This window comes from Tamandua tetradactyla, chromosome 7 (genome assembly GCF_023851605.1).
Source record: "Tamandua tetradactyla isolate mTamTet1 chromosome 7, mTamTet1.pri, whole genome shotgun sequence".
NCBI classification, from domain to species: Eukaryota; Metazoa; Chordata; class Mammalia; order Pilosa; family Myrmecophagidae; genus Tamandua; species Tamandua tetradactyla.
In genome coordinates, this window is record NC_135333.1 from 19367505 (window position 1) to 19392765 (window position 25261).

The 25261-nt window shown below is 38.9% G+C and overlaps 1 protein-coding gene across 9 annotated transcripts in view; it reads left to right on the forward strand.

Moving 5' to 3' along the window:
* Positions 1 to 25261, forward strand: part of CDC42BPA (CDC42 binding protein kinase alpha) — a 463135-nt gene that overhangs the window by 282432 nt on the left and 155442 nt on the right. For all 9 annotated transcript variants that reach the window (XM_077168549.1, XM_077168550.1, XM_077168551.1 and 6 more), the window contains one exon: positions 5910 to 6032. In XM_077168549.1, the coding sequence (XP_077024664.1) occupies positions 5910 to 6032 (123 nt within the window). The remainder of the gene's footprint in view (positions 1 to 5909; positions 6033 to 25261) is intronic.

A 25261-nucleotide genomic window follows, 5' to 3' on the forward strand; every position in this document is an offset into this window, starting at 1 on the left:
TCTGGTGTTTTAATTTGGTTGTTAGGCTGGGCTATATTTTTCTGCATTGTGATATGCTTAGTGATCATCTGTTGTTTTTGTCACATGTAAATATCCTGATTGATTTACTTTACATGTAAATATCCTGATTGATTTACTTTGGGAGTGATTTCCTTCAGTAGTCTAAAGCCTTGTGTTTGCAGGATGGTTGTGTAGCAGGAAGTAGGGTATGTGGTGGGGTACAACAGTGCAATGATGCATTGCAGCACAGGTCTAGGCGCAGGTTGGGGGTGTTACGCTGGTGCTTGTGAACTTGGGCACCCAGCAGCCAGGGAGCATGTAGGTGTGTGGGTCCACAGGTCTCAGGGGCATAACCATGGTGTGCACTGGTCTAGGGTGCAGGCCCCTTTGTGTGCATGCGCAGAGCTGTGGCAGTAGATTGGGGGTATGCATTCATGGGTTCGGTGTGACCCATGGCAGATGTGACCTGGCTGCACAGGTTACTGCTTTCTTAGAACTGGGAAGCATGACTGATGGCCATGCACATGTACAGGTCTAGGATTGCTATAAACTGATGTTCCCAGAGCTGGGAAGCATGACTGAGGGCCATGCACATGTGAGGGCCTAAGAGTGCCATAAACTGATATTCCCAGAGCTGAAGGATGTGATTGGGGACTTTGTATGTGCAGGTTTAGGAGTGCCATAAACTGATGTTCTCAGAGCTGGGAAGTGTGACTGAGGACCATGTACATGCATGGGTTTAGGAATGCTGTAAACGGATGTTCTCAGAGCTGGGATGTGTGATTGAGGGCCATGCGCTTACATGGGTCTAGGGGTGTTGTAAACTGATGTTCCCAGTCCTGAAAGATGTGATTGGGGGGCTGTATGCATGCATGTGTCTAAGAGTGCCGTAAACTGATGTGCAGAGCTCAGGGCAGTGGGGTGAGGCTGTGTGACGCTGTGGTCAGTAGGGCATGTGTGGAGTATGGAGGTATGGAGGTTTGTGCTCACAGTCTTTATGTTCTTGCGACAGCCTGCAGGGAGCAGGGATGGGGAGCTAGTGCTTGGGAGGGGTGTAGGAAAGATTGGTTGGGCTGCACTTGGGGGTGGGGTGTGGGGTGGCTATGTGTCCTGGGGGTGGTGGGGCGGGGGCATTTGGAGCCCATGGAGTTGGGGCAGGTCACAGAGTTCAGGTGCATGGGGTGAGTCACAGGTCACAGGGCTGTGCCGATGTGGGTAGCACATTGAAGGAATGCGGCTTAGCTTACTTCCTGTCTCCCCATCCATGCATTCCTGTGGGTTCTGCACTTCCATGTTAGACTCCAGTTTTCTGCTTCTCAGTTCCTCAGCTTTTGGAACCAGGGCCACCCTTTGTGACGCAGAAGACTCTCCCAGGTCGGTTGCACTCTTGAATAGCTATCTCAGTCCATTCTCTCACTTTTCCTTGGAGCAGGGCTGAACTCAATCTACCCTATTCTGCCATCTTCCTGAAACTCCTCCTTAAGATGTTCTCTTTAACTTCAGTTTCATGCAATTTGATTATGATGTGCCTAAGTACAGTCTTCTTTGCATTGATATGAAATCCAAATGCTATTATTTTATGTACAGGTGGTGAAGATAAATTAGCAAGTCTTCATTCTTTAAAGATCAGTATTCTGGAGTTCACAAAAACATATGAACAACTCTAATACCAAACAATTAATAATTATATAATATAAATATTAACTCATAAGGAATTACGATGAGGAAGAAAATTATTATTTGGGAACACCTCCTCCCCCCACCGTAAGGTAACAGAAAAATTATTTTAGAACAAAGTGGAGAATCTTTTTTTAATACAAAATAACTCTAAAGCTTTCTTTTTTCTGATATCTTTTGATGTTATCTTTGAATATGCCTCAATAGAGCTAATATGTCTTTTAATCCCTTTCATTCTCTGATCATAGCCACAAGATAAATTAGTAATCTCTATTTTAACTAAATTTGTGAGTCAGATTCCTACAAGTGGGCCTCAACTTTCATACATAAAATTTGGAAGGCCAGCAGTTCTACATAATACATATTAGCATCTCTAAACCTCCCTTCATACACCAGATTCCCTTTTTCATATATCATCTAACATATATATATACACACATATATATATATATATTTCATCTAGCATATATATATATTATTTTTTTTTGCTCAAGTTTTTATTTAACAGAGGGATAAGCAAGAGCTGGATAGCATACAGGAGGCCTTTGTAAGATATATCCACCAGAGCGTGTAAGACAAACCCTATAAAAGATTCAGGGGGTTGCTACATGCTTAAAATTTTAGGGGTGCAGTGATCAGGGATGTACTGGGACATTCTTTCCAAAGTAAAAGCTATATTACTGCACCTTGCACCTTCTACCACAAAGTTGAAAGTGCAGTGCCTGGTGGACTCCTTCAGGTTCTGAAGAAGAATATTCTACACTTACAGGTTCTGCTCCAGCCCATTGAAGTAAAAGGCTCCTAACTTTTAATGGAGACCATAGGAGAAAAGGACTCTGCAGCAGGTCCAGACTTTAGTACAAATAGCCTTGAAACTTGGGCCATTGGTGGAAAGAAAATGACATGTGGAGTTTTTGGAAATCCTCATGACAGAATACAAGCTTAAGCCTCTGGAATTCTGTGTCAAGGCCATGCAATCAGCAGCAGTGAATCATATATCTTTTGAAAAACTACTCCTAGAATACTACTGGGTCCTGGTATAGACAAAGTGCCTGTCTATAGGATACCAACTTACTGTACATCTGGAACTGCCCATTATGAACTGGGTCCCATCAGTCTTAAGAATGGGTGGTACCAGAAATAAGATGGGGAGTAGCATATCTAGAATTTGGAATAGCAAGCTACATGAACAGGTAGCCCAGATCTCCAAGTCACTCATAGTACTACTATTTCAGCTCATTTTATGGCTGTAATGGGGAATCCATAACTGAAGAGGAAAGAAAAAGCACAAGTTTGATTTAGGGATAGGTTGAGTTGGTATGTGGGTACAAGCTGAAAGTGAACATAGCTGACTATAACCTCACTCCGGAGAAGCCTTGAAAGACAATGGTGAGGGAATATCCTTCCAATTGGCAAAGCTTGAGGCAGTGTACATGGTCATCCAGTTTGTGTGAAAAGAGAATTGGCCCAAAATTAGAATATATAGGAGCTCATGGGCAGCTAGCAAATGGCATGGCCAGCTGGTCATGTGCCTGGAAGGGAAAAAAGTTGGAAAATTTGGGGCAAGGACTTCTAAGATAGAAGTGTTTGGATGAACATGTGAAAGTGAACACAAAGTCTAAAGATTTCTGTGACACATGATAATGCTCACCAAAAAGGATTTACCATGGAATAGATACTTAGCAACCAAAACTATATAACGTGTTGGCCAGTTGAAATTAGCCAGCTTCTGCACTGACCAGACTTTTGTTGGCGTGATGGGCGAATGAATGAAATGGCTGCAGAGTCATTTCTGGAGCTTCATGGGCGAACAATGTGGGCTCTCACCTTCCAAGACTGATCTAGCTGTTGCTGCCTCTGAATGTTCAAACTGCCAGCAACAGAGACCGATGCTGAGCTCCTGCTATGACACCATTTGTAGCAAGCCACCTCTAAGATGGCCCCCAATGATCCCTGCCTCCTGGTATTCATGTCCTTGTATTACTCCCCATTCATCACCTTTTAGTATGAGTTAGATTTAATGACTTACTTCTAACAAATGAAGTATGGTAAAAGTGATGGGAGCAGAAAAAATTTCCCCCAAATGTCAAATAAACTGTATAATTCTTACTATCACCATAATTGTCTCTGTGACAACCCATGCATTACATCATTCTTTTATCCAAGACTTTAAATCTTTTTTTAATTAAAAATATTTTTAAACATAACAACAAATAAACACAAGCATTCTTACCATATGATCGTGCCATTCTACATATATAATCAGTAATACAGAATATCATCACAATTGTTTATTCATCCTCATGATCATTTATATCAATTCAGAAAAAAGAATAAAAAGAAAACAAAAAAATTCATACATACCATACCCCTTACCCCTCCCTTTCATTGATCACTAGCATTTCAATCTACTAAATTTATTTTAACATTTGTTCCCCCAGTATTTGTTTTTAATTCATATGTTTTACTCATCTGTCAAAAAGGTAGATAAAAAGAGCATCAGACACAAGGCTTTCACAATCACACAGTCACACTGTGAAAGTTATATCATTATACAGTCATCTTCAAGAAACATGGCTACTGGAACACAGCTCTACATTTTCAGGTACTTCTCTCCAGCCTTTCCATTACACCTTAACTAAAAAGGTGATATCTATAAAATTCATAAGAATAACCTCCAGGATAACCTCTCAACTCTGTTTGAAATCAGCATTGACACTTTATTTTTTCTCATCTTGCTCTTCCCCCTTTTGGTCAAGAAGGTTTTCTCAATCCCTTGATGCTGAGTCCCAGCTCATTCTAGGATTTCTGTCCCACATTGCCAGGAAGGTACACACTCCTGGGAGTCATGTCCCACGTAGACAGGGGAGGGTGGTGAGTTTGCTTGTCATGTTGGTTGAGGGAGAGAGGCCACATCTGAGCAACAAAAGAGATTCTCTTGGGCGTGACTCTTAAGCCTAATTTTAAGTAGACATAGCCTATCCTTTGCAGGGTTAAATTTTATATGAACAAACCCTAAGATTGGAGGCTCAGCCTATTGCTTTGGTTGTCCCCACTGCTTGTGAGAATATCAAGAATTCTCCACTTGGGGAAGTTGAATTTTCCTCCTTTCTCACCATTCCCCTAAGGGGACTCTGCAAGAACTTTTTTATTCACTGTTCAAATCATTCTAGGATTTATTGGGGTATCGCTCTGGACAAACTTAGAAAATCTCATGCCCTATCCAAGGTTCCATGTACTTATGGTGTTCAATTAAGCAGTGCACATAAGTTATATTAGGAGCTGCACTAGTCAAAATATAAATTTTGTACCAAATAAACATTTTAAATTTTAGTCTCACACATAAGTTAAAATTTTAAAATATTAATTACCATCTATTTTCATCACCCTGCAGTATTGACATTCCTTTGTTCTTCCTCATGCAAAAACATTTTTAAATTTGTACATTTAGTCACTGTCGCTATAAAATCTAGGAATTCCTAGATTGTTCCATCTCAGTCCTTATCTATCTTTCCTTCTGATTTCCTTTGTGCCCCCAGGCCTCCTCCCACTATCATTCTCACATTCAGCTTCATTCAGTGTTCTAACATTATTGTATTACAATTAGATAGTAATGTGCTATCCATTTCTGAATTTTTACAGTCAGTCCTGTTGCACAATCTGTATACCTTCACTGCCAATTACCGAATATCTACTCTTATTCTGTCTCCTGATGACCTCTGCTCTTAACTGAAGTTCTCCAAGTTCATTCATTAATGTTAGTTCATATCAGTGAGACCATACCGTATTTGTCCTTTTGTTTCTGGCTAATCTCACTCAGCATAATGTCCTTAATGTCCATCTATGTTGTTACATCCTTCATAACTTTATTCTGTCTTACAACTGCATAATATTCCATCATATATATACCACAGCTCTAACATATATTTTGAGTTATTACATGGTAATGCTCCCTGCTAGGACAAAAAGGGACTAAATGATTGTTTGACTGACAGAGTACACCAACAGTGTTCAAAACTGGAAACTCCACATATTAGAAACTAGATTCTTTCCGTATATATCATAATCTAAAAACATGGGATAGAGCTTTATGATTTAATTTAATGTGTTTTACATGCTTTTTTAAAAGGATAGATGCTTTGGTCTGTAGATACATAAGGGTTGCTCTAGAAAGAAATCTGCTATTAAATTTTTAATGTCCATGTTCTTTCTTTTATTCTTTTTTTTTTAAGAGTCAACACAGACTGTCCAGGCTCTGCAGTATTCAACTGTTGGTGGTCCCCTAACAGCAAGCAAAGATTTAGAAATAAAAAACTTAAAAGAAGAAGTTGAAAAACTAAGGAAACAAGTAACAGGTAAATATCTGTGATTTGCTGTTACTGCAGTTTAGTAGATTTTTAAAAATGCTTTATTTACACACAAAACACAGACTAACTACTCTGTATTTTGTGATAAGAGTTATATGCCATCTTTGGAAAGATAGATAAGAATGATTTCTGCTGTTAAGGAACTCGTAGTTTGGCCTGGGGATCAGATAGAAAATCATTGCAGTTCACATGAGAAAAGGCTAGGAGGAAACATAAGCAGAGGTTAATGGAGAGAACATAGGAGGAACATCTAACCCAGAGTTGGGGAACAGAGATACCTTTTTTGGAAGACCTAAGTGAATTTGGGATGCTGAGTTGAAATTTGTCTGCCAAAGAATATATGTATAAGGGAAAAAGTGTTAAGAATCTGAAAGAAGGACCAGACCACTGGAGACATGAGAAGCAGTATATACAAGAATTAAACCTTGTGAAAATATGTTTTCTCTGTATCACAATTCATCTTTCAGTGTGCTGCAGAGAGTAATTAAAATTAAATTTGACAAGAGTTTTTTGCCTATTATTCATTCATTCTGTTTATTAGCACCTCCTAAGTACCACATGTGATTTTAGGCTCTTGGGATATAGTTCTAAACAAAATAGACTAAAATCCATGCCCTTGTAGAATATACTGTCTGGGTGTGGGGCAGGAAACAGACAAAAAACAATAAATATATATCTATATGAATTATGTAGTATGTTAGAAGGTTGTAAAAGCTTAAAAATAGAACAGAATGAGGAAAATGGGTCAGAAGTGCAAAAAGAAGACTTTTATAATTTTAAATAGGGTAGGCAGGGAAGACCTCACTAATCAGGTGATGAGAACAGAACTTGAAGAAGTTAAGGGCTTTAACTATGCAGGTATTTGAGGAACACTGTGTGAACAGCCAACACAGAGGTCTTAAAATGGGAATGTACATCATGTATTCATCATGGCTGTAGCAGAATGAACGAGCAGGGAGAATGGAAGGAGATGAAATTGGGAAAGTAAAGTGATAGAGAAGGCTTGTTGCCTGATCATGTAGTCTACAGATTTCTGGTGTTTAGTCTGAGTGAAATAGGAGCCTTTATACAGGTTTGAGTAGAAGCATTTCATGATCCTAGTTTACATTTTTAAAAGTTTGACTGCTTTGTTGCAAACAGACACTAGTGTTTTAAAAAATATGCAGGGCACCAAACAAAGGAACAATTAGAAATAGTGACATTGAGAAAATGAGTGACTATCAGTTGAGTAACAGATCTTTTGCAGGTTGGATGGTTAACAGTTTTTTGTTTTCAACAAGATTAAAATAGAACTTATATAAGTTATGAGCTGATGTATATCATTAAAATTATTTGTTGATAGATGACTCTGGCACATAACTCAAAAGTCAAAAATCAAGTGACTTTGCTAACAAAACTCCTCCATTCCCTCCTACTTGTTTTATTAAAAACTTGCTAGGTTTGATTCTATTAAAAAAATAAAGAAAAATACAAATCAAATTAGGTATTATTTGCTTGAGCATTGCTTTCCTTTTATCCCACAGGTTTGGTACATTACCATTTTCATTCATTGCAAAATATATTCTAATTTCCCTTATGATTCATTTCCTGACCCACTGGTTGTTAAATGGGTGTTTGATTTCCATGTTTTTGTGAATTTTATTGTTTTAATTATATTGCTGACTTTTGGGTTCATTCCATATGTTGGAGAAGATACATTGTGTGATTTCCATCTTTTAAAAAATTTTTCAACTTATATTGTGACCATCATTTGGTCTACCCTTGAGAGTGTTTCATGTGCACCTGAGAACTATTTATATTTTCCTCTGTTGCGTGGCCTGTTCTGTGTGGGTCTACTGGGACTATGAGGTTTACAGCATTATTTAGGTACTCTTTTGTTGGTCATCTGTCTGGTTGTTTTCTCTATTACTGGATTTGGGGTGTTGAAGTGTCCAATTATTACCATATAAATATGTATTTCACCCTTAATAAAACTTTTCTACTGCTCCAAACAGAAGCTCTGTACCAAATAAGCGTTAGCTCTCCATTCTCCACCCCCACCCCAGCACCTGGTAACCTGATTTCTAGTTTCTGACTCTGTGAATTTGCTTATTCTAATTATTTTGTATCATTGAGGTTATGCAATATTTGTCCTTTTATGTCTGACTTACTTCACTCAACATATTTTCAAGGTTCATGCATGTTATAGTATTCATCAGCGCTTCATTCTTTTTATGGACGAGTAATATCCCGTTGTATGTATATACTGCACTTTGCTTAACTATTCCTCTGTTAGTGGACACTTGGGTTGATTCCATCTTTTGGCAATTGTGTATGATGCCTCTATGAGCCATTGATATGCAAATATTTGAGTCCCTGCTTTCAGTTCTGTGGGGTATATATGTAGTAACCAAGTCATATGATAATCCTATACTTAACTTTCTGAGGAACTGCTAAATTGTTTTCCACAGTGGCTGCACCCTTTTACATTCACACCACCAAAGAATAATCCTTTTTCTTCACATCATCTGTAACACTTGTTTTCCATTTTTTTAATAGTAGCTAACTGTGGATGTGAGATAGTATCTCATTGTGGTTTTAATGTGCACCTCACTAACGGCTAATGATGTTGAGCATCTTTTCCTGTGTTTTTTTTTTTTTTTTTTTTTGATCATTTAATTATCTCCTTTGGAGAAATAATTAAGTCTTTTGCCTATTTTTTATTTGGGCAGTTTGTCTTTTTGATGTTTAGTTTTCAATATATTTTCTGTATATTACTTCTTATTGTATATGTGGTGTCTAAATAGTTTCTCCCTGTCTGTAAGTTTTCTTTTAACCTACATGGTGAAGCCCTTTGATTCACAAAAGTTTTAAATTAGATGAAGTCCCATTTACCTGTTTTCTTTTGTTGCTTGTGCCTTGGTGTAGAGTCTAACACAATTCTGAACACAAATCTTGAAGATACTTCCCTATGTTTTCTCCTGGGAATTTTGTAGTTTGGTTCAGATACTTAAGTCTTTGATCTATTTTGAATTGATTTTTTTAATAAAGTGTGAGGTAGGGGTCAACCTTCATTCTTTTGCATATGAGTATCCAGTTTTCCCAGCCCCATTTATTGTGAAGGGACCGTTTTCTCCTGTTGATTACATTGATTTTCTGATGTTAAACCAGCCTTGCTTTTCTGGTATAAATCCCATTTGGTCATGGTGGATAATTATTTTTATATGTTGCAGAATTCAGTTTGCTAGCATTTGTTCAGAATTTTCATGTTCCTATTCACAAGAGATATGGGTCTGCAGTTTTCTTTTCTTGTGATATCTTTGTTTGATTTTGGTATCAGGGTAACCCAAGCCTCATTGTGTAAGTTAGGAAGTGTTCTCTCCTCTTCTGTGTTTGAAAGAGTTTGAGACAGATTGGTATAAATTTTAAGTTGTTATAATGTTACTGGACCAACGCCTTGGATTCCTATGCCCAACTTGCTCAATAGCCAGTTCCTGAGACACCAGGGTTTCAGAGAAAGAAAGAGTTTATTACTAGGCACATTGTAGGGGAGCAGATGACCTAGCAGCCCGAAATCTGTCTCCCTGAACTGCAGTAATTCAGGTAGTTTTATTAGAGAAAAGATGGGCAATGTTTAGGACAATGAGCACAGTGGCCCCAGATGATGTAATTTGAGGTGATCTGATTATTGAGCGTGCACAGATTGATTGCATGCTTAGTTGCAGAAGGTGTAAAAGAAAATGGCAGAATGAGGTATGTGTGACATGTAGGCTAAAGTCTAAGCTACTGCACATGTCAGGCACAGTTAGATCCAGTCTCAGTAGATTTGTGGTGGATTAGTTCTGGGCTGACCCAAGACCCTTCATTAATGAACATTAGGGGCATTGTTAGCGATGACAGGATTCTAAAGTTGAAAAACTGAATAACTGGGTACAAATTAAGGTTGGTTAAAATGTTTTTACAATCACATGGGCAGAAGATAAGGACTATACAGCCATTATCAGAGATCAAGGCAGCTGGATTACCAATAGACCAGAAAACAAAAAGGAATATCTATATTATGATTCAGTGATCAAAATCATCCCTTAAATCTAATTTCTCACTTAAAATAATTCACCTGTGAAGCCCTCTGGGCTTGCAGTTTTCTTGGTGGGCAGTTTTATTTTAAGTAGTAATCAGTCTTTTGTTATAGTTCTACTCAGATTGTTTCTTTTTGAAGGAGTCTCAGTAGTTTCTATTTTATTGGGAATTTGTCCAGTTTCTAATTTATCTACTTTACTGACATACAAATATTCATGTATTCCTTTGTAATCATTTTTATTTCTTTGAGGTTGGTAGAATGCCCTTTTCATTTCTGATGCTAGTTAAATTTGAGACCAACCTCTTTTTTTCTTAGTCAGTTTAGCTACAAATTTAGGTTTTTCCTTCTAGCTGCACCAAAACACTGGAGACTAGAAGAAATATCAATATAATGATTCAGTAGTCATACTCGTTTGTTAAATCCTATCTTCTCTGTTTTAACTCTACCCTCTCTTTTAATCTTTCTCCTGATCTTTAGTGGTATTTGGGCTGTACCTATTCTAACTCTTTTAATCTCTCTCCCAATCTTTAGAGGTATTTGGGCTGTACCTATTCTAACTTTTTCATGTAAGGGATGTCGACAATATGGGATAGGGGATGGAACTAGTTGCTGTTTTGGTGGAGAGGCTGGCCCCTCTGGGTTTCAGGATTCATCTGGGCTAGGAACCCATCTGAAGGTTGTAGTTTTCTGGAAAGTAATCATAGTGCATGAAACTTATGTTGAATCTCGGATAGAGCCCTAGGTGTTCTTAAGGGTTGATAGAAATGGTTTTGGCAAACTGTGGTAAATAGCAGTATGTAGCAAAGCTTGCCTAAGAGTAGCCTCCAGATTAGCCTCTCAACTCTATTTGAACTCTCTCAGCCACCGATAACTTATTTGTTAGAGTTTTTACTCAATTTTACATCCTTCTTTGTGAAAGGCAGAGTGTTTCAGCCCGCAGTGGTTTGTTTTGTTTGGATTGATTGATTAATTTTAATAATAGGAGAAATCGAGAAATGGAACTGACCAATGTAGCCTATTAGTAATCAGGCTATTACTAGGATAAGTTTATTTTCTTGTCTTATTTTGATAGAGCCTTTTTTGTTTTCATCTGAACTATTTTTATTTTCAAATTTCCTTTTTGTTTGGACTTAAAAAAAAATAGACTGGAGTGTATTTCTTTTTTACATATAAAGACCTTTTGTTTTCAATATAGATGGAGAAGATAATTATATTAAAATGAGTATTTGGTCACTTGGCATTTATATTTTAATTACCTTCTCTCTTCTCCCATGTCCCCTCAACCAATCTTCTTTTAAAGATGTAAGTAATTTACTTAAACCTTTGAACATTTGAACAAGCTGAAAATTTTCATCTAGGAAATATTATATTCAAATGGATGTGGAATTTGCCAGATGCTTTAAAGATGAAATTTTCGAGCATTCTTTCAAAAGAAACCTTTAAGTTGATTCTTCATCGTGAATGAAAATTAAGAGGACAGCTTCTAAATTTAGCTTATCTTCATGCTTTTTTCCCCTGTCCCTGTTCACATCAAAGTTAGGATGCATACTTTAGTGATTAACTGAGAGGATAAAAGTATTTACAAATTCAATAGCCAGTACTTTCAGCTAACTAAAAGTACTGGCTATTATCAAGGAGAAAGTGTCTTTTAGCACTACCTTTATTTTTAATCATTCATGCAGATAATTAATAATCTTTAATTTTTGGAATGTTAGAGTTCTTGGAGTATTAGACAAGACCATTAAACTCTGTATTCAGTTCCTTTTGAAAGTGGGCCTATACTTTTTTTTCAAATACATTTTTATTGATAAATCTTAACACACAAACATTCCATACATGGTGTACAATCAGTGACTCACAATATCATAGTTGTACATTCATCATCATGATCAATTTTTTGAACATTTGCATTTCTCCAGGAAAAAAAAAAGAATAAACTCATACATACCATACCCTTTATCCCTCCCTCTCATTGACCACCAGTATTTCCATCTACCCAATTTATTTTAACTTTTCCCCCCATTATTTGTTTATTTTTAATCCATATTTTTAACTCATCTGTCCATACCCTAGATAAAAGAAGCATCCTATACAAGGTTTTCACAATCACATAGTCACACTGTTAAAGCTTTATCATTATACAATCGTCTTCAAGAATTAAGGCTACTGGAACACAGCTCAACAGTTTCAAGTACTTCCCTCTAACCACTCCAATACACCATAAACTAAAAAAGGGTATCTATGTAGTGCATAAGAATTAATCTTCAAGATAACCTCTTGACTCTGTTTGAAATCTCAGCCACTGACACTTTATTTTGTCTCATTTCTATCTTCCCCCTTTTGGTCAAGAAGATTTTGTCAGTCCGTTGATGCTAGGTCCTGGCTCATCTCAGGATTTCTGTCCCAGCTTGCCAGGGAGATGTACACCCTTGGGAATCATGTCCCACGTAGAAGGGGAGGGCAGTGAGTTCACTTGCTGTGTTGACTTAAGAGAGAGAGACCACATCTGAGCAACATAAGAAGTTCTCTGGGGGTGACTCTTAGGCGTAATTTTAAGTAGGCTTAACCTGTCCTTTGTGGGAATGCTTCATAGGGGCAAACCCCAAGATTGAAGGCTCGGCCTATTGATTTTGTTGTTTTGTATAGTATTTTGATTGTATCTCTTTGTATAAATTTTTTAGTGGTTGCTCTAGATGTAATCATTTTACTAGTTCAAGTGATATTTCCTCTGCACAAATTATAGAACCATATCAAACAAGGTTATGATATTTCCTTCTACCATGGAAATAATTTAGAAAACTCGAGATACAAGAAAAGCCTGTTGTATTTATCCTTTTTTTTTTTTTTTTTTGCTTACTGTGATCCTTCTTTCTTCTTGATATTCAAGGGGTCCTTCTTTTATCGTATCCTTTTTGTTCAGAGAACTATTATTGCCATTTTTTTAGGATAGAACTGCTAACACCTTACTCTCTTGGTTTTTCTTAGGCTGAGAATGTCTTGATTTTCTTTTCATTCTTAAAGTATATTTTTGCTGAGCATAGGATTATGTTAGCAAATCTTTTGTTTCAGAACATACCTGAAAAATATTGTGCTACTTCCTTCTGGTCTGCATTATTCTTCCTGAGAAATTCAGTGACGTTCTGAGTATTTTTCCCCTATAGGTAAGGTTTTGTTTTCCTCTGGATACTTTCAAGATTTTTTCTTTGTGTTCAGTTTCCAGATGTTTAATTATGATGTGTTTCAGCATGGATTTCTATGGACATATCCTGTTTTAGATTTGTTCAACTTCTTGACTTCTGTACATTGATTTCTCTTGTTAAATATGGCAAGTTTTTACTCATTATTTCTGAAAGTGCTTTAACAGCCCTGCCTACTTTCTCCTCGTGGGATTCTAATAATATGAATATTACATCTTTTGTTATCCCTCAAGTCCCTGAGTCTCTATTCATTTTTTTTTTCATTCTGTTTCCTCTCTGTGGTTGACACTGGTTAATTTCTACCATTACATCTTATAGTTCACTGATTTCTTTCCTCTGTTCCCTTCTTTCTGCTGGTAAGGCCTTACACTGAGCTTTTGATTTTAGTTATTGTACTGCTCATTTCTAAAATTTCCATTTCATTCCACTTTATGTATTTTTTTCCTGTATATTTATTTTTTCCTATTTATTATTTTATCCAAAAATAGACTTTCTCTATCTTTGCTTGAGGCCTTCCATTTCTTCATTTGCTTCAGGCATGTTTGTAATTGCTCATTAAATCTTGTTCTTCGTGACGGCTGTCATGGTTAGGGACAGGTGTCAACTTGGCCAAGTTGTGGTACCTGTTCATCTGATTGGACAAGCGCTGGCCTGTCTGTTGCAATGAGGACATTTCATAGGGTTAGGTCATGATCACGTCAGCTACATCCACAGCAGATTCCATTTGTAATCAGCCAAAGGGGAGTGTCTTCTGCAATTAGTGATGCTAAATGCAATCATGGGAAGCCTTTTAAGGAGGACTCAGAGGAGACAGGTTCCATTCCTGCTTTGGCTGGTGAGCCTCTCCTGTGGAGTTCATCCAGGCCATCCATCGGCTTCGCAGCCTGCCCTGTGGATTTTGGACTCTGCGTTCCTACGGTCACGTGAGATACTTTCATAAATTTTATATTTGCAAGTGTTCCCTGTTGATTCTGTTTCTCTAGAGAACCCTAACTAATACATCTTGGTACCGGGAGTGGTTCTTAAGGAATAGAATCTTAAAAATGGGTTTTTATGAATGGTTTTCTACTCTGACTGGACTCAGAGACACTAAGGACTCTGATTCCCGTAATCAGATTGGCACTCCCAATCCATGGACTGAGTAGGCAAAGGAGATAGTCAAAATATCATCATTCGATCTCCTAATGCTTCGCTTGTACGAAGCCAGACTCTGGGGGATAATGTTTTTGACACCTTTACAGAGTTTTGTAGAAATAAGAGTTATAGAGATGTTGGTTGGTTGTTGTTAGATACACTGTCTACATTAAAGGGTGAAAGGGATGGGCTTAAGGCTTCAAAAGAGAAGCTTAAGCGCCATCTGAAAGATGTAGAGGTGTCTATGAGTATCCTGAAGGAAAATCTTATTTCCTGTAGCCGTAGACTTGAGATCTCTGAAAATCAGACTCAGAATCTTATTGTTAGAGTAGCAACTTTACAGCATAAACTGAAATCTCAGTCTTGCATGGTGTCTGCCGTTAAAGTGAGGGCATTGATGGAAAGGAGTGGGACCCTGAAAAATGGGATGGTGACATATGGATTGATAATGATGTTGGGGGTAAGGTTGAAACCCTAGACCATGCTGAACCTTCTTTAGATAACCCTGTAATAGTCTGCCCTGAGGACATAGCCGCCCCACCTCCAGCCTGCCTTGAGGAATTGGCCACCCAACCTCCTCCTGAAGGGATTAGCCCTAGAATTATTAATCCTGTTTCACCAGATGAAACTGAAAATGAAAGCCCTGAAGCAAATGGCTTGGAAGATATTTCTAATTCTTTTCATGACCCACCCCCACCACCCCTCATTTCTTATAGACCTATAACTAGACTAAAGTCCCAACAGGCCCCTAAAGGTGAGGTACAAAGTATCACACATGAGGAGGTACGTTATACTCCAAAAGAACCGTGTGAGTTTTCCAATTTGTATAGACAGAAATCATGGGAATATGTGTGGCAATGGATTTTAAGAGTGTGGGATAATGGTGGGAGGAATATAAGGCTGGATCAGGCTGAATTTATTGATATGGGCCCACTAAGCAGAGATTCTGCATTCAGTGTTATAGCTCGAGCAGTTAGAAGAGGTGTTAACAGCTTGTTTGGGTAGTTGGTTGAAACATGGATCAAAAGGTGGCCAACATCACCTGAGGTTGAAATGTCAGAACTGCCCTGGTATAATGTAGATGAGGGGATCCAGAGGCTTAGAGAGATTGGGATGTTAGAGTGGATTTATCATGCAAAGCCTGCTCTTACACCCCAGGAATGTCCAGAGGATGCACCTTTTACCAGAACAGTGAGAAATAAGTTTGTGAGACTAGCACCATCATCCCTCAAGAGCTCTGTGGTTGCACTTCTCTGTAGGTCAGATATTACTGTAGGAACTGCTATCACTGAGCTGGAGTCCTTAAATACAATGGGGATGACAGGATCCCGAGTTGGCAGAAGCCAGGTGGCAGCACTTAATCACCAAAGACAGCGTAGACGCGGGTATCATAATAGACAACAAACTCAAAGGAGGCATCAAAATTATATGACACGCAGAGATTTGTGGCATTGGCTAGTAAATCATGGGGTACCTAGAACTAATACAATAGAAGGACAGTCTACTGAATTCTTGTTGGAGCTGTATAAACAAAAGAGTTCTAGGTCAAGGGAACAGAAGTCTAACCTGAATTACAAAAACACAGAGTCAGGGCCCCTTAATCAATTTCCAGACTTGAAACAGTTTACAGACCCTGAGCCCCTTGAGTGAAGGGGAGGCCAGGTCCCTATGGGGGAGAAACCTGTTACACTGCCACAAATTTATACTGTTAACCTTCCTCTAAGTCTTCCCCAAGGAGACCGATGGCCTTTTACCAGGGTAACTGTGCATTGGGGAAAAGGAAATGCTCAGATATTTCGGGGATTATTAGACACTGGTTCAGAAGTGACATTAATTCCAGGGGACCCAAAACGTCACTCTGGACCAGCAGTCAGAGTGGGGGCTTATGGAGGCCAGGTGATCAATGGAGTTTTAGCTCAGGTCCGTCTCACAGTGGGTCCAGTGGGCCCCCGGACCCATCCTGTAGTTATTTCCCCAGTTCCGGAATGTATAATTGGCATAGACATACTGAGCAACTGGCAGAATCCCCACGTTGGTTCTCTAACTCGTGCAGTGAGGGCTATTATGGTGGGAAAGGCCAAGTGGAAGCCACTAGAACTGCCCCTACCAAGCAAAATAGTAAATCAAAAGCAATACCGTATTCCTGGAGGGATTGCAGAGATTACTGCCACTCTTAAGGACTTGAAAGATGCAGGGGTGGTGATTCCCACCACATCCCCGTTCAAATCTCCTATTTGGCCTGTGCGGAAAACAGATGGGTCTTGGAGAATGACAGTGGATTATTGTAAACTCAACCAGGTGGTAACTCCAATTGCAGCTGCTGTTCCAGATGTAGTATCATTGCTTGAGCAAATCAGTACATCCCCTGGTACCTGGTATGCAGCTATTGATCTGGCAGATGCTTTTTTCTCAATAGCTATTAGTAAGGACCACCAGAAACAGTTTGCTTTCAGCTGGCAAGGTCAGCAATATACTTTCACTGTCCTACCTCAGGGGTATATCAACTCTCCAGCCCTATGTCATAATCTTGTTCGCAGAGACCTTGATCGTTTCTCCCTCCCACAAGACATCACACTGGTCCGTTATATTGATGATATCATGTTGATTGGACCTAGTGAGCAAGAAGTAGCAATTACTCTAGATTTACTGGTAAGGCATTTGCGTGTCAGAGAATGGGAGATAAATCCAACAAAAATACAGGGGCGTTCCACCTCAGTAAAATTTCTAGGTGTCCAGTGGTGTGGGGCATGTCGAGATATCCCTTCTAAGGTGAAGGATAAATTGCTGCATTTGGCCCCTCCCACAACCAAAAAATAGGCACAACACCTAGTTGGTCTTTTTGGATTTTGGCGACAACGTATTCCTCATTTGGGTGTGCTACTCCGGCCCATTTATCGAGTGACCAGAAAAGCTGCTAATTTTGAGTGGGGACCTGAACAAGAGGAGGCTCTGCGACAGGTCCAGGCTGCTGTGCAAGCTGCTCTGCCACTTGGACCGTATGATCCAGCAGATCCAATGGTGCTCGAAGTGTCAGTGGCAAATAGAGATGCTGTCTGGAGCCTTTGGCAGGCCTCTATAGAAGAATCACAACACAGACCCTTAGGATTTTGGAGCAAAGCCTTACCATCTGCTGCAGATAACTACTCTCCTTTTGAGAAACAGCTTTTGGCCTGCTACTGGGCCTTAGTAGAGACTGAACGCTTAACCATGGGCCACCAAGTTACCATGAGACCTGAGTTGCCTATCATGAGTTGGGTGTTGTCTGACCCACCAAGCCATAAAGTTGGGCGTGCACAGCAGCACTCTATTGTAAAGTGGAAATGGTATATACAAGATAGAGCCAGAGCAGGTCCTGAAGGCACAAGTAAGTTACATGAAGAAGTGGCACAAATGCCCATGGTTTCCACTCCTGCTGCCACATTACCTTCTCTTTCCCAGGCCAGAGCTATGGCCTCTTGGGGAGTTCCATACAGTGAATTGACTGAGGAAGAGAAAACTCGGGCCTGATTTACAGATGGTTCAGCACGATATGCAGGTACCACCCGAAAGTGGACAGCTGTAGCATTACAACCCCTTTCTGGGGTGTCCTTGAAGGACAGCGGTGAGGGGAAATCCTCCCAGTGGGCAGAACTTCGAGCAGTGCACCTGGTTGTTCATTTTGCTTGGAAGGAAAACTGGCCAGAGGTGCGTTTATATACTGACTCATGGGCTGTTGCTAATGGTTTGGCTGGATGGTCAGGGACTTGGAAAGACCATAATTGGAAAATTGGTGACAAAGAGGTCTGGGGAAGAAGTATGTGGATAGACCTTTCTGAATGGGCAAAAAACATGAAGATATTTGTGTCCCATGTGAATGCACACCAGAGGGTGACTTCAGCAGAGGAAGATTTTAATAATCAAGTGGATAAGATGACCCGTTCTATGGATACCAGTCAGCCTCTTTCCCCAGCAACTCCTGTTATTGCCCAATGGGCTCATGAACAAAGGGTCATGGTGGTAGGGATGGAGGTTATGCATGGGCTCAGCAACATGGACTTCCACTCACCAAGGCTGACCTGGCTACAGCCACTGCTGAGTGCCCAATCTGCCAGCAGCAGAGACCCACACTCAGCCCCTGATATGGCACCATTCCCCGAGGTGACCAGCCAGCTACATGGTGGCAGGTTGATTACATTGAACCACTCCCTTCATGGAAGGGGCAGTGATTTGTTCTAACTGGAATAGACACATACTCTGGATATGGGTTTGCTTTCCCTGCACGCAATGCTTCTGCCAAAACTACCATCCATGGGCTTACAGAATGCCTTATCCATCGTCATGGTATTCCACATAGCATTGCTTCGGATCAAGGAACACACTTTACAGCAAATGAAGTGTGGGAATGGGCACATGCTCATGAAATTCTCTGGTCTTACCATGTTCCCCATCATCCAGAAGCAGCTGGATTGATAGAACGGTGGAATGGCCTTTTGAAAACTCAATTACGGTGCCAACTAGGTGGCAAAAACTTGAAAGGCTGGGGTAATGTTCTCCAGGAAGCTGTGTATGCTCTGAATCAGCGTCCGCTGTATGGTGCTGTTTCTCCCATAGCCAGGATCCATGGGTCCAGAATCCAAGGGGAGGAAATGGGTGTGGTGCCACTCACTATTACTCCTAGTGATCCACTAGGAAAATTTTTGCTTCCTGTCCCTGCTACCCTGAGTTCTGCTGGTCTACAGGTTTTAGTTCCAAAACGGGGTGTGCTTTCTCCAGGAGAAACAACAGTGATACCACTGAACTGGAAGTTAAGATTACCACCTGGTCACTTTGGGCTACTTATGCCTCTGGATCAACACACCAAGAAGGGGATTACATTATTGTCTGGGGTAATTGACCCTGACTATCAGAAGGAAGTAGGACTGCAACTACATAATGGAGGTAAAGAAGAGTTTTCTTGGAATATAGGAGATCCCCTGGGGCGTCTATTAGTACTACCATGCCCTGTGATTAAAATCAATGGAAAACTGCAACAACACAATCCAGGCAGGACCACTAATGGTTCTGAGACTTCAGGAATGAAGGTTTGGGTCACCCCACCAGGCAAAGAACCACAGCCAGCTGAAGTGCTTGCTGAAGGGAAAGGGAACATGGAATGGGTAGTGGAAGAAGGTAGTGATAAATATGAACTTCGACCACGTGATCAGTTACAGAAATGAGGACTGTAAAGCTGTTTTGTTCGTGTTATACTATTTAAGTTGTAAGATATCAAGTTTAAGAATGAATGTTGCCCAAGGATTTGCACCCTATTCTGGAGAGACTTAATGTGTTTCCAGTTCTATGCAGGACAGTTGAGTATTGTCAGGTAAAAGAAAAAATGTGTGCTTATTTGTTTTCATTTGGAAATTAAGTATGGTCTAAGTATATATATATATATAGGTGCCAAGTTGACAAGGGGTGGACTGTCATGGTTAGGGACAGGTGTCAACTTGGCCAAGTTGTGGTACCTGTTCATCTGATTGGACAAGTGCTGGCCTGTCTGTTGCAGTGAGTACATTTCATAGGATTAGGTCATGATCACATCAGCTACATCCACAGCTGATTCCATTTGTAATCAGCCAAAGGGGAGTGTCTTCTGCAATTAGTGATGCTAAATGCAATCATGGGAAGCCTTTTAAGGAGGACTCAGAGGAGACAGGTTCCATTCCTGCTTTGGCTGGTGAGCCTCTCCTGTGGAGTTCATCCAGGCCATCCATTGGAGTCATTGGCTTCGCAGCCTGCCCTGTGGATTTTGGACTCTGCGTTCCTACGGTCACGTGAGACACTTTCATAAATTTTATATTTGCAAGTGTTCCCTGTTGATTCTGTTTCTCTAGAGAACCCTAACTAATACACAGCTAAATTTAAAATTTTAACATTTAACATCTCTGTCATTGGCATTGACATGTATTGATCATCTTTTCTCATTCATTTTGAGATTTTTCTGGTTTTGGTATAACCAGTGATTTTCTATTGAAACCTGGACATTTGTATTGTTATGAGATTCTGGATCTTTCATTTTAGCTTGCTTTTTCTAATACTGCTCCAGTATGTGAAAGAGTTCTGCCTTGTTACTACCACATAGAGAAGTCCAGTTCCTACTTTTGACCTCTTTTGACCCCTGAGGGTGTATATTCCTCATTACCACTGAAGAGAGGTGAGAGCTTCAGCTCCCCACATGGTTTCCACTGATACTGCAAAGGGATGGCCTCATTACTGGTGGGCAATGGTGAGAGTTCTTATTCATCTTTGACATTACCCCTGTGGGGAAGAGAAGCTGAGTGTAGGATGGAAAGCCAGATCCCCATGTGGTCTCCACTGACATCACATGGGGGTAGGGTTTTGTTACTGCCCAGTGGGGATAAGCATCTCAGCTCCTTATTTGGCCATCCATGACACCATGCTAGCATGCTTGTTTAGATATCTGGTCTCTTCTTGTCTTTTTCTGACATGGGTTGGGAGTAGGGCCGTCTTTTTTCCCTGTGATGTTTAATGTGAGCAGAATAGTTATTTTCTAACATTTTTCTGTCTTGAGCAGGATTTTTTGGGGGATTTATTTTCTCTATACTTGTTTCCTTCATCTCTAAGTCTGGGGTGTATGAGCCACAAAAATCCAAGAAACTCACTTGTGTGTTTTTCCACAAGTCTCAGTGTCCCAAGCCTGACAGTCTTCTCTTTATCTTTCAGTCTTCTTATGTTCATGTTTTTTATATGCTGTTCAGGATTTTTAGAAGTACTTAATGGGAGAAATAGAGAAAAGTTTATATATTCCTTCTTCCAAGAATCAGAAGTCTCCAGATTAAGCTTTTACAAAAATCTGATCATGTTACCACTTCAATATACTTATACTTAAATCCCTTCAAAGGATCGCCACCCATTGCCTCGAAGATAAAATAAGAATTTCTCAATTTTGATTAAAGGCCCTTCATTACCTTACATGTATTTACCTCTCCACCTTTACCTCGTTACTACTGCCTTACCTACTACAAATTCCAGCCATACTGAACTATTTTTTAAGTTTCACCTAATGTGTGTGTGTGTGTGTGTGTGTGTGTGTATAAAACTATGTTTTGTCTTCTCTTTTTTTTTGGTACAATGTCTCACTTCTTTTTTTTTTTTTTTTTTTTTTTTAAAGAGAGAGGGAGGAAGGGAAGGAAAGACAGAGAGAAGGAAGGAAGGATGGAAGGAAGGGAAACATCTTTTTTAAACATTTTCTTGTTTTATTGTATTTTGTTTGTTTGTTTGTTTTTTTTACATGGGCTGGGGCCGGGAATCGAACCGAGGTCCTCCGGCATGGCAGGCAAGCACTTTGCCCGCTGAGCCACCGCGGCCCGCCCCAATGTCTCACTTCTGTTACCTCACCACTAGAACATAACCATCTTGAAAACCGGAAATTAAACTGTTCTGTTCATTGCTATTGCCCTAGTGCCTTTAATAGTACTTAGCACGTAGAGGTCCGAAATCAGTATTCATTAGACAAAGGAAATAAGGGAGGGAGTGGAGGAGAGGGGAAAGAACAAGATATATGTATATATCAGTCTTGGAAGCCTTCCCTGATCGCTCCCTAAGGTGCCTTTCCTTTTTTTTTTTTTCTCGTGCCTTCCTTTTAAGCTGTCGTTAAACTCTGTGCTAACTCCCAAAGTGCTTTATGAAATGATTATGATTGTCTAGTTACTAGCCTCTAAGTTAGTTCCTTAATATAAATCATAACTTGCTTACCCAGATTGTCTCTAGTACCCAGTGACAGTTCCTACACATAATACATGTCCAAAACTATTTCTTGAATGAATGAATATCTAAACACATAACTGGAAAAATGTTTTATATTAACATTTATACAAGAACAAAATATAGATTACTTTTTTCTTTATACTTTTCTGTGGAACTTACAGAATTAAAAATCATTTTAATAAGTTCAAAAAGATGGGAAGCATATGCGTTTACTGTGAACAACATGAATAGTTGCTATATTTTATCAGTACAGGCAATTCTCAATACATATTTATCCCTTATATACAAATAAATGACCTCTGGGATGAATCAGCCTAACTAGAGAAATTGATCACCGTAAAACTCCCATTGATTGTGATTTCCATACTTTCACCTTTTCCCTAAATTTCAGTGCTGTAGGACTGCGCTCTACTCATTATGTTTCAGCTTTTCCCTGGGGTGGAATAGGAGTGATGAAAATAATATGGGAGAAAGGGTAAATCCCCTCCCTTTTTTTTTTTTTTTTAATTATTCTTACCTTACCAAGCTCTCTTCTCTAATTGTGTGCGTCTCAATAATGTCCTTGACTCCATTGTGTCTCTGATATCATTCGTTCATTCATTCTTAATTAATACATAAACACATATTTATGGAACTGCTACTGTGTGCTGCATACTAGAGGGATAGTGATAATGTTGAGGGTAAAGTCTGTGTTGTTTTTCATTTATCAGTAGATCTAAGCAATTTAAATATTTTGACATATTTATATGATAAGAACTGGGGGTAAAACAGAGATTCCACTAAGGATCTGCTTCATGAGAACTCTGACTTTTACTTGGCTCTGAAGAAACAAATATGTCTGAAACAGCTTTTGGATCTAATGTTCCTCTAGCTACTTCTTAGGTCTTTGCGTAAAAACATATAAGCAAACAAAAAAATACCCCCTCTTAGCAAATTTATATCTTCTCTTTTCCTTTATTAGTGTTTTCTAATACTTAAAACTGCAATAATTTCTTTTTAATATCTGCTTTTCTCCCCAGACTCTGAGCTCCAACAGCGTAGGAGCAGAGTTTTTTTTTTTCTACTACTGTATTCATAGTTCCAGGTTCAATGCCTGGTGCCATATAACAGACACCCACATTTGTTAGCTATCTGCAGACAAAATTAAAATTTCATATCCTCTTTTAATATGAGAAAGACGTTTTATTTCACTTTTTCTGAATAAAAGTTTTCTAAATAATATATAATGTTCTTTTTAACCCCTTTTCTCAGGGTTAGGGGTCTGTATATCCATGTATTGTCTTTCCATCCCTGTGCTCCCCCAAATCAGTCTTAGAATCAGTCTCTCTCTCTCTCTCTCTCTCTCTCTCTCTCTCTCTCTCACTCACTCACTCACACACACGTACACACACACACGCACACACACACACACGCACACACACACACACGCACACACACACACACACACAAACAGAATCCTATATTTTGTAAATAAAACAGATAATAAGTGGATGGATGGGGTGAGAAAGATAGGGGAGCTTGTTTTCCTCCATCATAATTAAAACTAAAATCTCTTAGCTTTTCAGAGCAATTATGAATTGTTTTAATAACTGGAACATACTGAAAAAGCTATGAAACTGTTCCTTGTGGATCAGGATCTTGGCTTGATTGCTCTAATAACTTCCTTGTGACTCCTGTATTAACCTCCTTCCATTACTTGGTTTCACTTTGAGTTCTGCTCTAATCATGACCCCTTTGGCCCTTTTCTCAATTCCTATAAAACCAGTATACCTTACCATACAATTAATATTTGTTTTCTGATTTGTTTCTGATTCTAAGAACGTTACTCTGGGCTTCCTATCTTGACTGTTAACTCCTTCAAGACAAAGACGTATTTTTTTCTCCTTATATGCTTCACAACATGAAGAAAATTACTCAGTTCATGTCATATGTTCATTAAGTCCTCATTACTAACAATTCGAACTTCAGAATTATAATTGCAGCAGTGAACTGTTTACTGATTTGAGTTAACCCATTTCCTATTTGTGACTGAAACTGTTTAACAACTTCATCTACATGTTATAGCTAATCAATATTGCATGAGATTTTTAATAGGCTTAAAACTCCTTTAAGAGTTTTAGTTGAATTTAGTATTAGTTAGAATGAAAGTAAAGACTCCTCTCCTTTAGCCATTTTACAGTGGCAGGCCAGATTTCAGTGCATTCTGGAGTTTTCTTTCTTTTGAGTTCAGGTCTTTTGAAAATGCAAAGTTCTGCTTATGTCAAATTCCTGGCATTGTTCTTCTCTCCATATTGGAGGATTTTTAAATAATTGGATGAGTTTTCTTCTCCAACACTTCTGAATCCAGTATATTTCCTTTTTTGCTTCTCATCCTTCACATGTTGTTGCGTAAATGAATATTTGGAGAATTTTAAGCACATGGGAATTTGGCATATATTTCTCAACTCCTTTGCACAGTAGCTAAACTGAAATGGCTGGGGTGAAATTAAAATTCGAAACTGTATTGAAATAAAATAAAACATTTTTAAAAGTTGTGGAAGCTATCCCATGTAATACAATTTTCTGTAAAACTTTAAGATGCAGAAATTTCTGATGTACTGATTTTTTTTAATTTATAAAAAAGAAAGTTAATGTGATAGAGAAGATCCCTACAAAGCAGTAGAAAGGAAATGAGCATGCTTAGAAAGGATTAGTAAATATACCACATTACTACTCCAGATTGATATACCTTAGCCATGAAATTTGACCAATCTGAATCAGGATATAACTGAAGCTAGTTGTCTCACAGACTAAGTTTGACTCCTAATTACCAGAAATAAACTGATTTGATACCTACTTTAGAAGTTTGTGGAAGAATCCTAGCAATGTTAGAAGCTTTAAGTAAGAAATACTATTTAAAAGCAATTGAAAAAATGAATATAAACAGAAAAGTACTGAAATGTAAGAAAATGACAAAATATTCTTCTTAATATTACTAAGTACCCTATCATCCTTAGATTAAACATCCTCTGTTAACATTTTTCAAATAAAACCTTCATTAAATGATACTACTAAGACAAAATGAAAACCAGTTATCTATA